Consider the following 15,128-nt stretch of genomic DNA (forward strand, 5'->3'; position numbering starts at 1 on the left):
CAATCAAAAGTTATAGACTAGAAACCAATTTCGAAAAAAAAATTCAAAGGGCTGTAACTTTTGAACTACTAGCCCAAACTTGGAACTGTTTGAAATTATGGATTCTACAGGCCACATTCTATAAGAAAAATTATTTTCCCGATCGGTCTGAGACAATTTTTCTTTCGAGGCTAAAAAAAAGGCAGTGTACAACCTTCCTTTTTTTACCAAAAATCGACTGCACCAAAAAAACACTTTTTCTTATTAATTTTGGTGCATAGAATCCAAAACCATTCGTACTTTTTCGATTAGACTTCTCAATCAAAGGTTATAGACTAGAAACCAATTTCGAAAAAAAATTCAAAGGGCTGTAACTTTTGAACTACTAGCCCAAACTTGGAAGTGTTTGAAATTATGGATTCTACAGGCCACATTCAATAAGAAAAATTATTTTCCGGATCGGTCTGAGACAATTTTTCTTTCGGGGCTCAAAAAAAGGCAGTGTAGGTACAACCTTCTTTTTTTACCAAAAATCGACTGCACCAAAAAAACACTTTTTCTTATTAATTTTGGTGTGTAGAATCCAAAACCATTCGTACTTTTTCGATTAGACTTCTCAATAAAAGGTTATAGACTAGAAACCAATTTCGAAAAAAAATTCAAAGGGCTGTAACTTTTGAACTACTAGCCCAAACTTGGAACTGTTTGAAATTATGGATTCTACAGGCCACATTCTATAAGAAACTTTATTTTCCGGATCGATCTGAGACAATTTTCTTTCGGGGCTCAAAAAAAGGCAGTGTACAACCTTCCTTTTTTTACCAAAAATCGACTGCACCAAAAAAACACTTTTTCTTATTAATTTTGGTGCGTAGAATCCAAAACAATTCGTACTTTTTCGATTAGACTTCTCAATCAAAAGTTATAGACTAGAAACCAATTTCGAAAAAAAAATTCAAAGGGCTGTAACTTTTGAACTACTAGCCCAAACGTGGAACTGTTTGAAATTATGGATTCTACAGGCCACATTCTATAAGAAAAATTATTTTCCCGATCGGTCTGAGACAATTTTTCTTTCGGGGCTCAAAAAAAGGCAGTGTACAACCTTCCTTTTTTACCAAAAATCGACTGCACCAAAAAAACACTTTTTCTTATTAATTTTGGTGCATAGAATCCAAAACCATTCGTACTTTTTCGATTAGACTTCTCAATCAAAGGTTATAGACTAGAAACCAATTTCGAAAAAAAAATTCAAAGGGCTGTAACTTTTGAACTACTAGCCCAAACTTGGAACTGTTTGAAATTATGGATTCTACAGGCCACATTCTATAAGTCCGGTCGATTTCAGACAATTCATTTTTCCGACCCAAAAAATAGGCAAGTGTATAGGCCTTGCTTTTTGAGGAAAATTGTCCACTATTTACAATAATACAGAAAGTATTTATCTTTTATATCTTAGGAAAGGTGTGCCGAGACGGAGTACTCACAAAGGGGTTGTAGTAGGTCTAGCTTTATCAATATCAAGCAAATATCATCGTATAGCTCAGTAGAATAAATTGCATCCCTAGTTTACCTAAACAATTATATTTTAATAAATTAATTAACATATAAATAGCAATAATTTACACATGGTACGTTGCACACAAACCCTAACAATAACGCAATTGCAATGAAGCGCTCTTGTACGCTTAGTCACTCCCCATTTATACCACTACCATTTTACTACAGCGTCCCTGTCACTTTTCAGTTTAAAATCTTATGTACAGGAAATCGTCGATTTCGTTCAGTCTTTTCGAAGAAAAAAGGCACTAAAAGTTTAGCGCGCACGCTCCTCACTTCCGTTCCCTTTCGCCCCCTCGGAGAAGTGATAGATCGGCTTGAATCCGCCGAACAGTTCGGGCTTGAAGTTCTCCATGTCGAACTCGCGCGTCGTCGGTATCGGCGCCGTCGTCTCGTCGCCGCCATCCGACCTGTCGATCTTCGACTTGTCCGTCTTGCGTATGATCGTCCAGCCCTGCGTCAGGCCGTCGACGTTCGCGCTCGCCTGGAAGGGCGCCTCGAAGTCGAGCTTGGCCGGTACGCGCTCCCTCTCGGGCCGGCGGCCGATTTCGGCGCGCATCACCGTGCCGACCGTTATTTCGGAGTCCCTCACCGCCGGCCGTATCTCCGAGATGACGGGGCCGGCGTAGTTCGGCATCGAGTACTTTTCGGTGTTGTCCGGTTTGCGGTACGGTTCGGTCGGGGTGTACGCGATCGCGATCGGACGCTCGGTGTACGTCCGAAGCGTAACGGAGATTTGGTTCGGATTTTTGTAGTTGATTTTGATGCGCGATTCCGGCTCGGTCTCCTCCAGGTTGTTTCCGATAACGGTCGTGGGTCGCTCCAGCGGGTAGGGGAAGCTGGTTTTCAGTTGGTGATTCGTTTTGAGGTGCGGTTTGAGAATCGGGGCGTCGTTGCGATCTTGCGGGCTTTCGTATTGGAATTCGTGCTGGATTTTGGAAGGCGGAAGTGGCAGCTCGGCTCGCGTGCCGATGACGACGCTCTCCTTTTTGTTGGAGTCGAGCGCGTCCAGCTTAAGCGGGGCGGTGTTCACCGGGTAGACCACGTAGAGTGGTTTTTCGGTGGTAGCTCCGGACTTTTTCATTTCGATCTGCTTCGCTTGAATCATTTGCAAGGTTTCGATTGTATCGCTACGTCTATTGCTGACGACCGTCGAGGGAGGCGTTTGCATTTGGTAGAAACTGTACTGCTCCTGCTTTTTAATTTCGCCGTTTCGGTTCCTCAACTCCTCCTCCAGCACGGGCACCTTTCGGAGATTGTGCAGGCTTTTCGCCGGCTGAGGCGGGAGGAGTTTCTCGAAGAACAAAACGGGGCGATTCGACGGTCGCTCCAGCAACGGCTGCCTTAAGTACCCACTTTTGTTGTCGTAGTAGTGGGGGCCGACGGAGAGCTTTGCGTTTGGCCGAAACTGCGGTAGAATGTTCGGCAACTTATCGATCCGCTTGTAGATTTCGCCCCCGGGCGGTTTGAGCGACGGTCTCGGTGGCCGCAGGTACTCCGGTTTGCCGTTGTGAAAGTGACCGGGGCGCGGATCCCAGGGCGGTCGCCTCCTCTCGACGTGGGGAGGCTCGTCCTGCTCGTCCGGTGGCGTCAGATCGCTCGGTAGCTGATGGTACATCGGTTTCGAGCTTAGATGCAGAATGTCCTGACCGAGAGGCTGCGTGGGAGGAGGGGGCGGCGGAACTAGGTTCGGCGTTATCGTCGACGCCTCGGTCTCGTCCGGAAACACGATTTTTGCTCCCGTTCCCGTCTTGGGAAACTCGATCTTTTCGTTGCCCAAGTTTTCGTCGACGACCTGGCCGGGAACTTTCAAGTTGGTGTTTACCGGAACTCCGATGGACAGAGAGGCTTCCGACGTTTTGATCGGTTGGATATTAATCGAACTGCCTCCCACTTCCGGAACCTCGGGGAAGGTCTGACTGAACATCGGTTTCGTTTGCACGATGTAGCTCACCGTGTCCTTGTCGTTTTGGGGTTCGACCACTAAGGGTCTAAACGGATTACTGTCGTAGGGGCTACCTTGAAACTGTGGTTCGTAGTCTCCTTCCACATGCTGGTGGTTTCCCACCACGAAGGATACCGTGTTCTGGTTTGGTAATATGCGAATGCTGTTCGTGTTCGAGACTGGCTTGTAGCTGAAGGGTTTAGGAATTTTTTCCTTGTTCAGTTGTTCCTTCAGGTTTTGGGTGACCGCAATTATCGGCTGTCTCGTGTCCGCCGTGCTGAAGTGTTTTTCGCCCAGCTGCATTGAAGTTACCAGTATGGTTTTTTGCGTAGTCGTAGTGGTCGTCCCTTCCGTGGTTTCCAAATACTCGTAGTCATACTCTGGTGTTGGTTCGGATTTCTTCGTCGTCGTCGCCGGCGTAGTCGTCGTGGGTTTCGCAGTTGTCTGAATTTCGAACTGTATCGGTTTCGTTTTGTAAACAGCCGTAGTGTTCTGAATCTCGTGGTAATCGTCGTAGTCATACGCCTCTTCGTGCCCCATCTCGGTGCCAGTTAGAATGTTGTGCTTTGGCGTAGTCGTTGGCAGATCCTCGCTGGGGGACGTCGTTTTCCTTACACTTACCGTTGTGATTTCGTCATATTCACCAAACAACTGTTCAAATATGCTCCAGGTGCGCTTCGTAGTACTCGGAGGCGCGTATTTTGCAGTCGTCAGGTGCACAATTGGCGTAGTAGTGGTGGGGGTAGTAGTACTAGTAGTAGTAGGCCTACTTTGCGGTGTCGTAACTGACGACTTCCTGTCCAAATCCAACTGGTTATGACTGAAATACGGCGTTTTGATAGTGTAATACGTCGGCTTGTACGTGGTGACGATGTCGTTCTTGTGATTGTGATACTTATTGATGTTCCCCTGAATTTTAGTATTGGCATACGAACTGGAGATGAGCGGATAGACGTACTTTTCAGGATTGTACTTGACTGGCAAATTTAAAAAGTCATGAAAATTGGGAGTCAGCTGATTTACATCGCTCGGCTTGTGACTCGATATGCTACCATCCTTTCGGTTGATGTTGGATTTGGCGTACAAATCCGTCGAGGGTAGTTCGTCGACGTAATCGAACCCTCCCTCCTCCACATCGGATAAACTCGTCTTACTTTCAAAGTCCACCTTTCCCGTCACCGGGTCCTTTTCCAAATAAAAGGGCTTGCCTTTGTTGAAGATATTGTCGGGGAGGTTATAACCGGGGAGTATCAGCGCCGAGGGGTCAGGAATTTCTTCATTTGAAGCATAGTCCTCAAACTGCAATGGCTTACTGCTAGTAGCCTAAAAACACCACCATAAGTACACCTTTAAGCTTTGCCCAAAACTCACCTCCAAGTTGCTGTCGTTGTTATTAAAATGACCTCCTATCAGCGAAGCGGCCATCGCACTTCCGTCCTGCATCATTAAAATGCACGGGACCGAGATCAGAATCTTAATGATGGTCATTACGATGTATTTCAGCTCCATCTTCTGCTGTAACAAAATTGTGTGATGTAATTTTGTCGTTATGAATAATGTAGGTCGCGCTGCAAGGTCTCGACGCTACCTTGACCGAGCTCGTGAAATGCCGAAGACCGTTATTTTAAGTGAACACCTACGCCCACGAGAGCCGCATTTTCATCGGCGATCTAAATACCGGCATTGTCCCCGTTTTGTCTTCGGCATTTCAAAGGGGTTTTCATTCCATTCAAATTTCTAGCAGAATTAATTGTTCTCTTGAAACACACTTTGACCTACTCCACTTCCCTTTTCGCGTGTTTAGGTAATTCTTCAATTAGACAAAAATCAGTTACCATTACAATTGAAACTCATTACCTACTCCGGTCTAATTCTAACAATTAGTTAGGCACATATAATTCTTTCTCGGCATGAGGATGCAAAGTGCACATCGAGGTAGTGCATTTTAACACGAGAATGCTGCCAAAGTCTTGATCTTCTTTTTTTACCTGGGGGTATTCCACCCCCCCCCCCCCCCCCCCACGACTCGTTCCACATTCTTCCCCAAAATATTTATTACTTTCGGCATTCGTAGCATAATTATTAAGGATCCTAAGATCCTTTATAGTTTTGTATCATCGTCCGTCCGTCCGTCCGTGTACGCTCTAAATCTTTTTAAAGGTGGCCGATTGTGTTGAAATTTTGATTTTGATCAAAACATATCAAAATCGTTATTTATGCACCAAGATCGTTGAGAAAAAGACCAATAACATTATCTCTCAACCTTTAGTGGAAGAATGTAGCAGCAGGCAGTCTGGAGAGTGTAAAATACCCCCCGGTGTTACATTCCTCCCCAAAACATTCAGCCCTATAACTCTCGTGTATGGAATACTCCCCAGAAAAGGAATATGGATAATACTCCCTACACAAGTCATACGCATACTCATTTTCCTAAACTTTGGGAAGGAGAGCTTTGCACCAGGAAGGTCTGAGGGGTATGAGGAGGTCTTTTCCCATCACTCACAAAAAAATTTCTAAGCCAAATTTCGTTTTAAATTTTTCCAGTTTGGTATCAGGAGATTATAATGTGCGAGGAGGTGTTTCAGCTCCTAATACACGAGGGGACAATCAGAAAATTCTTTTAAAACTTTGTCTTGCTACCAGGAGAACATAATAGTCGGGGAGGTCTTTTCCCATCACCCACAAAAATATTTCGAACCCAAATTTCGTTTCAATTCCTTTCCAATTTGGTATCAAGAGGTTATAATGTGCGAGGAGGTGTATAAGTTCCTAATACACGAGGGGACAATCAGAAAATTCTTTTAAAACTTTGTCTTGCTACCAGGAGAACATAATAGTCGAGGAGGTCTTTTCCCATCACCCACAAAAATATTTCGAAGCCAAATTTCGTTTTAAATCTTTTCCAATTTGGTATCAGGAGGTTATAATGTGCGAGGAGGTGTTTCAGTTCCTAATACACGAGGGGACAATCAGAAAATTCTTTTAAAATTTTGTCTGGCTACCAGGACAACATAATAGTCGAGGACGTCTTTTCCCATCACCCACAAAAATATTTCGAACCCAAATTTCGTTATAAAACTTTCCCAATTTGGTATCAGGAGGTTATAATGTGCGAGGAGGTGTTTCAGCTCCTAATAGACGAGGAGATAATCAGAAAATTCTTTTAAAATTTTGTCAGGGTACCAGGAGAACATAATAGTCGAGAAGGTATTTTCCCATCACCCACAAAAACATTTCGAAGCCAAATTTCGTTTTAAATCTTTTCCAATTTGGTATCAGGAGGTTATAATGTGCGAGGAGGTGTTTCAGCTCCTAATACACGAGGGGACAATCGGAAAATTCTTTTAAAATTTTGTCTGGCTACCAGGACAACATAATAGTCGAGGACGTCTTTTCCCATCACCCACAAAAATATTTCGAAGCCAAATTTCGTTTAAAATCTTTACAATTTGGTATCAGGAGGTTATAATGTGCGGGGAGGTGTTTAAGCTCCTAATACACGAGGGGACAATCAGAAAATTCTTTTAAAATGTTGTCTGGCTACCAGGTGAACATAATAGTCGAGGAGTTCTTTTCCCATCACCCACAAAAATATTTCGAAGCCAAATTTCGTCTTAAATCTTTTCCAATTTGGTATCAGGAGGTTATAATGTGCGAGGAGGTGTTTCAGCTCCTAATACACGAGGGGACAATCAGAAAATTCTTTTAAAATTTTGTCTGGCTACCAGGAGAACATAATAGTCGAGGAGGTCTTTTCCCATCACTCACAAAAATATTTCGAAGCCAAATTTCGCTTTAAATGTTTTCCAATTTGGTATCAGGAGGTTATAATGTGCGAGGAGGTGTTTCAGCTCCTAATAAACGAGGGGACAATCAGAAAATTCTTTTAAAGTTTTGTCCGGCTACCAGGAGAACATAATAGTCGAGGAGTTCTTTTCCCTTCTCCCACAAAAATATTTCGAAGCCAAATTTCGTTTTAAATTTTTCCAATTTGGTATCAGGAGGTTATAACGTGCGAGGAGGTGTTTAAGCTCCTAATACACTAGGGGATGATCAGAAAATTCTTTTAAAATTTTGTCTGGCTACCAGGAGAACATAATAGTCGAGGAGGTCTTTTCCCATCACACACAAAAATATTTCGAAGCCAAATTTCGTTTTAAATCTTTTCCAATTTGGTATCAGGAGGTTATAATGTGCGAGAAGGTGTTTCAACTCCTAATACGCGAAGTTCCAATCTGAAAATTATTGTAAAATTTTGTCTGGCTACCAGGAAACATAATAGTCGAGGAGGTCTTTTCCCATCACCCACAAAAACATTTCGAAGCCAAATTTCGTTTTAAATATTTTCCAATTTGGTATCAGGGGGTTATAATGAGTGAGGAGGTGTTTCAGCTCCTAATACAGGAGGGGACAATCAAAAAATTCTTTTAAAATTTTGTCTGGCTACCAGGAGAACATAATAGTCGAGGAGGTCTTTTCCCATCACCCACAAAAATATTTCGAAGTCAAATTTCGTTTTAAATCTTTTCCAATATGGTATCAGGAGGTTATAATGTGCGAGGAGGTGTTTCAGCTCCTAATACGCGAAGTGCCAATCAGAAAATTATTGTAAAATTTTGTCTGGCTACCCGAAGAACTTAATAGTCGAGGAGGTCTTTTCCCATCACCCGCAAAAGTATTTCGAAGCCAAATTTCGTTTTAAATCTTTTCCAGTTTGGTATCAGGAGGTTATAATGAGCGAGGAGGCGTTTAAGCTCCTAATACATGAGGGGACAATCAGAAAATTCTTTTAAAACTTTGTCTGGCTACCAGGAGAACATAATAGACGAGGAGGTCTTTTCCCATCACCCACAAAAATATTCCGAAGCCAAATTTCGTTTTAAATCTTCTCCAATTTGGTATCAGGAGGTTATAATATGCGAGGAGGTGTTTCAGCTCCTAATACACGAAGTGCCATTCAGAAAATTATTGTAATTGTCTGGCTACCAGGAGACCATAATAGTCGAGGAGGTCTTTTCCCATCACCCACAAAAATATTTCGAAGCCAAATTTCGTTTGAAATATTGTCCAATTTGGTATCAGGAGGTTATAATGAGCGAGGAGGCGTTTAAGCTCCTAATACACGAGGGGACAATCAGAAAATTCTTTTAAAATTTTGTCTGGTTACCCGGAGAACATAATAGTCGAGGAGGTCTTTTCCCATCACCCACAAAAATATTTCGAAGCCAAATTTCGTTTTAAATCTCGCCAATTTGGTATCAGGAGGTTATAATGTGCGAGGAAGTGTTTCAGCTCCTAATACACGAGGGGACAATCAGAAAATTCTTTTAAAATTTTGTCTGGCTACCAGAAGAACATAATAGTCGAGGAGGTCTTTTCCCATCACCCACAAAAGTATTTCGAAGCCAAATTTCGTTTTAAATCTTTTCCAATTTGGTATCAAGATGTTATAATGTGCGAGAAGGTGTTTCAGCTCCTAATACACGAAGTGCCATTCAGAAAATTATTGTAAAATTTTGTCTGGCTACCAGGAGAACATAATAGTCGAGGAGGTATTTTCCCATCACACACAAAAATATTTCGAAGCCAAATTTCGTTTTAAATATTTTCCAATTTGGTATCAGGAGGTTATAATGTGCGAGGATGTGTTTCAGCTCCTAATACACGAAGTTCCAATCAGAAAATTATTGTAAAATTTTGTCTGGCTACCAGGAGAACATAATAGTCGAGGAGGTCTTTTCCCATCACCCACAAAAATATTTCGAAGCCAAATTTCGTTTGAAATCTTTTCCAATTAGGTATCAGGAGGTTATAATGTGCGAGGATGTGTTTCAACTCCTAATACACGAGGGGACAATCAGAAAATTCTTTTAAAATGTTGTCTGGCTAGCTGTAACAGCTGTCGATCGCCGGCTTTTAACCGTAGGTGTTTTTGTTGATTTTTCTGCGGCTTTCGACACTGTTTGCCATGAAAAGTTGATTAGTAAGTATTCGAGGAACTATTCTAAAATTGTTTAAATCCTACTTACGGGGCAGATCGCAGCTAGTTGAATTACCTAATGGGCAGCGCGGCGTAGCAACGCCAATTTTGTCAGGGGTCCCACAAGGATCCATACTGGGTCCTACTTTATTTGTCATTTACAGTAATGATCTCGTACCTTTTGTTAAAGAGAGTGCAAGCATTACACCAAAAACGTAAACAATTACAAACAAAAGGATAACGGTATCAAATATGTGTTTCTGCATTAAGGTTGAATCAAGTCAAAAACAAAGATTGAAACGCACAAAAACATAAAATGCTGCATACAAAACACAAATACGACGTAAAGAAATGCAAAGATTAGTACCTGTATTAAATAACACAAAATAACAACAAACATTTATGGAGCGACGCGTTCACCACCTCCATTCAAGACAAGATTCTTCGCTCTTTGAGAACGCCCCTCATTCCTCAGACCCGTCTGTAACATACTGAGGAATCCAGGAATCTTGGGGATAAGTAAAAAATTACGTTTAACTCGAATTAAATCAGTTTTCCCGACAAATTCTGAGGAGCGGCATGTGTAAATCGTCGCTAGTGAAATAAACCAAAACACTCTCGACGATAATCCAATTGTAATTCTCCTCGAAAGCGTCGCGTTTCTTCTATTGTTCGTAGCTCCCGCACACGTGACGACGTCCATTAAGCAACGCCCGAACCCCACGGGGGCCCACTTGTCATTGACGTAGTCAATATGTCAATTATTGGTGCCACAGGCAATTACTTGCGGTCGGAAAACGAGAAGGGGACTTGTTTGTTCTTTATCCCATTATATGAGCGAGCGCCCCCTTTATTATGTTAATTTAATAACCACCTACCTTCGTTTAGGCAACATATGCGGTCGTTATCTTCCTGTTAATGCATTTCACAACAAAATCTTAACTAAAGTGATTATTTCGTCTATATTCCCCTTTATGGAACGATTATATTAAAATCAGTTTTCAGTTTCACATTAGGATTCTTTTACTGTACAGAAATGACTATTCAAAATTCTCCAGAAGAAGCTATGGGGAAAATATATATCAAAAACAGTATAATAAAATCATTCTGGTTAATACATTTTGTTTGTTTCTGTTTCTCCATTTGTTTATAACAAGTACGTAACTCAAGCAGCAAATGTAAACCACTCAAAGTAGGCAAAGTGATTTATTATGCAACAAGTACAAGTACAAATAAAATAATAGACCTTGACAAAGTATTGATTTATGAATGTTGTATGTTTTACCATGAAATCGATACTTCACGATACGCAGTTATTTCATTTGCATCTCGTGGCCTAATATGAATTCATTAATGTTTATTTTTCTAAAAGCTAGCTACCATCTCCAGATCAAACGGTACGTACATCTTGAGATTTTCTTACAATCGTTTACAGATTTCCAAAGAATCTTTTACTAATTTCAATCCTTTTATAATCCTCTTAGAATATTCCCTTGGAATCTCTTTAGAAGCTTTGCTGAATCTCCACTTTTAGATGTCAGATGTTGGTTTAGATCTTGTGTTGAGTGCTACCATATTGAGCGCCTCGGCCCGCTCGGACACTAGTTCTCCCTTCTGTTGGTGATCGGTGCCCCCCCAAATTAGGAATGACACTTGCTCCATTCTTCATAATGACGCTGTGGAGTTGCATCTCGAGTTGCGCCGTCGTGTCGATACGTTTGGACTCGTAAAAACAATGTATAGTTCCACCCGCTCCTGTAGTGACTACTAAATCAGTGGTGCCCCTGCTCTTAGGTGTTCTTTGGTGAATTTAGTCTAACTCCCTTATAAAATACACCACCCAACTCCCCGCTCTAACTCTAAATTGGGCCCCTGCCCCGAGTTCACGTGGGAGTTTCTTCTGGATGGGCTTCATGTTCTCCTTTTCCTTACAGACGACTAGATTAAAGGTCTTGTCCCTTCTCTTTCTCATTGCCTTCGAGTGCCTTTGACCCTTCAAAAGCTCAGCATATGTTTTAGACCCACTTTTGGCAAGTATGGTGATTGTTTCTTGTTTCCTTTCCGGATGACTCCATCCCTACGACATTAGCAACTTTCACTGCTTACATTGGGCACCCTTGTAGTAAAGGTTGCTATTTCATCTGTGGCCAACTGGGATGCAGCACTGCTACGCTCTGGTGTGAGTTTCATTTAGCCTAGTCGAACCTGTACAGGGTGTTTCGAATTAGAAATTGGAATCGCGGAATCCGTAAGAGATACAGGAGGTTGTTGCGCTCTTTGAACCTAAATTTAACGCTACTGAGAAGGCGAAACAGTTCCGGAAATAATCGAAAAAATACGAAATATGGCCATTTTCTTTGGGTACATAGGAATATATAGAAAGAACACACAAAATCCTGAACAAACCTACTGGAAGGATCGTAGTAAACTCTGTAAATGACTTAGAAAGTTCTGGCACGGGTCCGGAGCGTTTTAGAACGAATCCGAAAGCTCTAAAAGCTTCAGATGCTGTGGAAAGCCTCCTCAGTGGGTAAGAAGTCCAAGCAAAGCACCAAATGACCGTTGGCGCTTTCCATTGTTTTTATGGTCATTTAAGAAGCGCTATAAGACATTTCCTGGATCAGACGTGCATAGAAGGCTTTATAAAGGGTGATCACAAACTGGGGAATAACTTTGTACCTTTGCACTCCTATTATTCGCCGTGATTTTAGAAAAAAATATTTCAAATTTGTTTGTGTTTTGTTTTTATGGCACTATAGCATTTCTTTCTATTAAATGAAAGTCAAATTACAAATTACAAGTTTTCGATTTTAGCACATTTTTGCAAAAAAAATACGCTATTATATTCTTTATGGCTGGCTGGCTGGCTGTTCGGCTGAGATCTCAGCAATTACAATTGCTAGAGACCTTAAATTTTAACTAAAAGCTTTCTGTTATAGTGTAGATGTGCAGGCTCTTAGTCTATTTTGAGTTAGATTACTCGTGAGATCGATAATTTTAAACGTTGTTAATAAAATACTGATCTGCATTACCAAAAATGCGCTTTCATCATGCATATGCTGATTTACAACTTGTTTTACCACGTAATTAGTTAGTAGTGTTTATTGATGAACAAAAAGGAGTCTTCTATTTAAAAAATTAAGTTTTTTGCAATATCAAAATTGAATGAGGAATTCCTAGACACTCAAGAGGGCCAAAATCTACTGGGGTCTAGTAATATTTGAGTGATATAAGGTCAAGAAATCACCCGCAGGTCTTTGAAATGTTTTATATTGCTTTGGAAAGCCTTTCAATGCCATTTAATCAGATCTAGAGAACTCTGGGGAGAGTTCAGTCCTAAAAACCTGCGCAAGAGTGACAGTGCGCCCTGAAAAGCACCCTAATGTTCTGGAAAGGTTCTTATTGTACCGTGAAACCTTGCAATGCTCTGGAGAACACCTGTAGGATTTTGACAATAGTCTAGAAGACTTACCTTTTAGAGCGTTCTAATTATTCCCTCCAGGGATCAGTTAAATTATTTTTTTGGAGCGTTAATGCACGTCTCTATAATCCCTTTATCGCCTAGCTAGACGAGCAAAGCGAGAGAAGATTACGAAAAGGGCAACAAACACTTTGAAAATGACTGAGAGTTTTACAGCAAATCGGCAAAGCGTTCCACAACAGCACTGGACGAAATAGCAAAGAAGTTGTTAATTGCACGCATGATGACAGCTTTGCTGTCGAAACGCATCAATTTATTTATAATTTTGGGTGTTCTGCCAGATTGTGTGATCAGACTGCGATACTATTGGCAGGAAAATTTCTCGGGAAATCACTTTTTCTTATTAATTTTGGTGCGTAGAATCCAAAACAATTCGTACTTTTTCGATCAGACTTCTCAATCAAAAGTTATAGACTAGAAACCAATTTCGAAAGAAAATTCAAAGGGCTGTAACTTTTGAACTAGTGCCCAATCTTGGAACTGTTTGAAATTATGGATTCTAGAGGCCACATTCTATAAAAGGGCCAATTTGACAAATGTGGGTCTGCTGCATGAAGTTAGCAGACCCCTTTTTACAACGTTTTGGGCTGTTATACTTTGAGCACTAACGTTTATGTTGGCGGCACTAACGAGCACTAACGCTCCTAGTTTAACTAGTGTAAAGATTGCATCGATTTTCTTAAATGGGTCTGCTGGCATGAAGTTAGCAGGCCCACAAATATTTTTTAAATATAGTAAGTTTCCTTTAGTGCACTAACGATTTCTTCAGCGGCACTAACGTGCACTAACGGAACACTAACGATATGAGTAAACAGAACCATGGTCTGCTGTAGTAGGCCTGCCAAGTTCATGGACATTATCTGTATCTAGTATTCGCTTGTGCTGGACGTAAAAGTACCTATTCAAATACCTTTGATTTGTGTAAAGTATTTACTGTTTAGTATTCAAATACTTTTTGAAAGTATTCTGCCCAGCTCTGAGAACAAAGTGTCGGAAGAGGGTAGGTATACTTACAATTGAGACATGTTATTTCATTCCCTCATGAAATTTATGCTTTTCATGTCTCCGAAATACCGTTGCATCATCTGTGGGATGTGTCCTAAGTAAATATACTAACAAGAGACAAACAAGCCCGTCTAAAGGACCCAGGTAGATAAAGTGCAGTAATTTAGTCAGATAAGAACATCGTCTTATCAACGAAGAATGTAGATCGATGGGGTAAAGTTCAACAACACGCCATAAAACCGCTTAGAATAATTAACTTTAGACCCCTTTTGTCATTTTTCTCGTTAATAATTCATGTCTTGCCCCGAGCATTGTTAAGTGCAACTTGATGGCCGCGAGACGAATTCTTCTCTTATAATGGTAACGAAAACCAATGCAAATCAATTAGAGCTGGCATTCCCTTTTGATGGGATCAAATCCACGTTGGTGGTAATCATTATCAAAAACTGCTTTAAATGATGCAATTGGTGATGGTTTAATTTGGTGAATCTTTTTCTTTTTATTTTCGTACCGAATGCACCGAAGAAGCTCAAAACAATTATTTTCCCTAACTCGACACCCCTACTGAAGGTATCATTGCCTTGCAGTAAGAGATAAAGATAAAAGATAAAATTGCTGTTCTAACTGAAAAAGTTTTGTCTCCCAAAATGGTCCAAAAGGTTACTCACAAAGTTAAAGTGGAAGAGCTGGACGAGACGTGCCTGAACTCACTAAAGTACCTACTCACAAGAGGAAAATGTTAAAACGAGGCGCTTAAGTCAAGACTTCAAATACGAATATGTTAATGCTTATGGTCAATATTTGGGCACTGGTAATGTCCTGGTAGTGAGTTTCAATTCATTTGTTTCACATATTGTCTATTGATCACTGTAGAGAGTATAAAATCGAATTCTCATACATTTTGTATCAATCAAAGTGGAGGAAACGAACTGGGAAGAAGGAAGAGATGGTCTATGGCATATACGCTGAGAGATCAAGAACATGATGGAGGGATACTAGATCAACAAAAGAAATGGAATTAATGGCCGTTTGCACCGACAAACTTAAGCTTAACTTAAGCGTAGCTTAAAATCCATGGCAACCATTGTCGCAAAAATCATTTCCATGGCCAAGCTCCGCGTAAATTTGTAATGCTAACGACCCGGTTTGGGGAGGAGTGAAGAAGAAAAGGGGGAGTA

The 15,128-nt window shown here is 41.1% G+C and overlaps 1 protein-coding gene across 1 annotated transcript; it reads right to left on the bottom strand.

Annotated features, from left to right (window-relative positions):
• Nucleotides 1-1,547: 1,547 nt before the first annotated feature.
• LOC116180174 lies at nt 1,548-5,017 on the bottom strand. Its single transcript, XM_031500042.1, has 2 exons — nt 4,856-5,017; nt 1,548-4,807 (listed from the first exon to the last, which is right to left on the bottom strand). The coding sequence occupies exons 1-2, from the start codon at nt 4,991-4,993 to the stop codon at nt 1,796-1,798; spliced, it is 3,150 nt and encodes a 1,049-aa protein (XP_031355902.1). The 5' UTR covers nt 4,994-5,017; the 3' UTR covers nt 1,548-1,795.
• Between the last annotated feature and the right edge of the window lie 10,111 nt (nt 5,018-15,128).

This window comes from Photinus pyralis, unplaced genomic scaffold, assembly GCF_008802855.1.
Source record: "Photinus pyralis isolate 1611_PpyrPB1 unplaced genomic scaffold, Ppyr1.3 Ppyr1.4_LG9, whole genome shotgun sequence".
Taxonomy (NCBI): Eukaryota; Metazoa; Arthropoda; class Insecta; order Coleoptera; family Lampyridae; genus Photinus; species Photinus pyralis.

What these genes read in the sequence shown, in the direction of transcription:
- LOC116180174 (XM_031500042.1), bottom strand. Translation starts at nt 4,993, where the DNA reads ATGGAGCTGAAATACATCGTAATGACCATCATTAAGATTCTGATCTCG. An exon ending in ACAACGACAGCAACTTGGAG is followed by an intron (nt 4,808 to 4,855) that starts GTGAGTTTTGGG and finishes TGGTGTTTTTAG; the next exon opens with GCTACTAGCAGTAAGCCATT.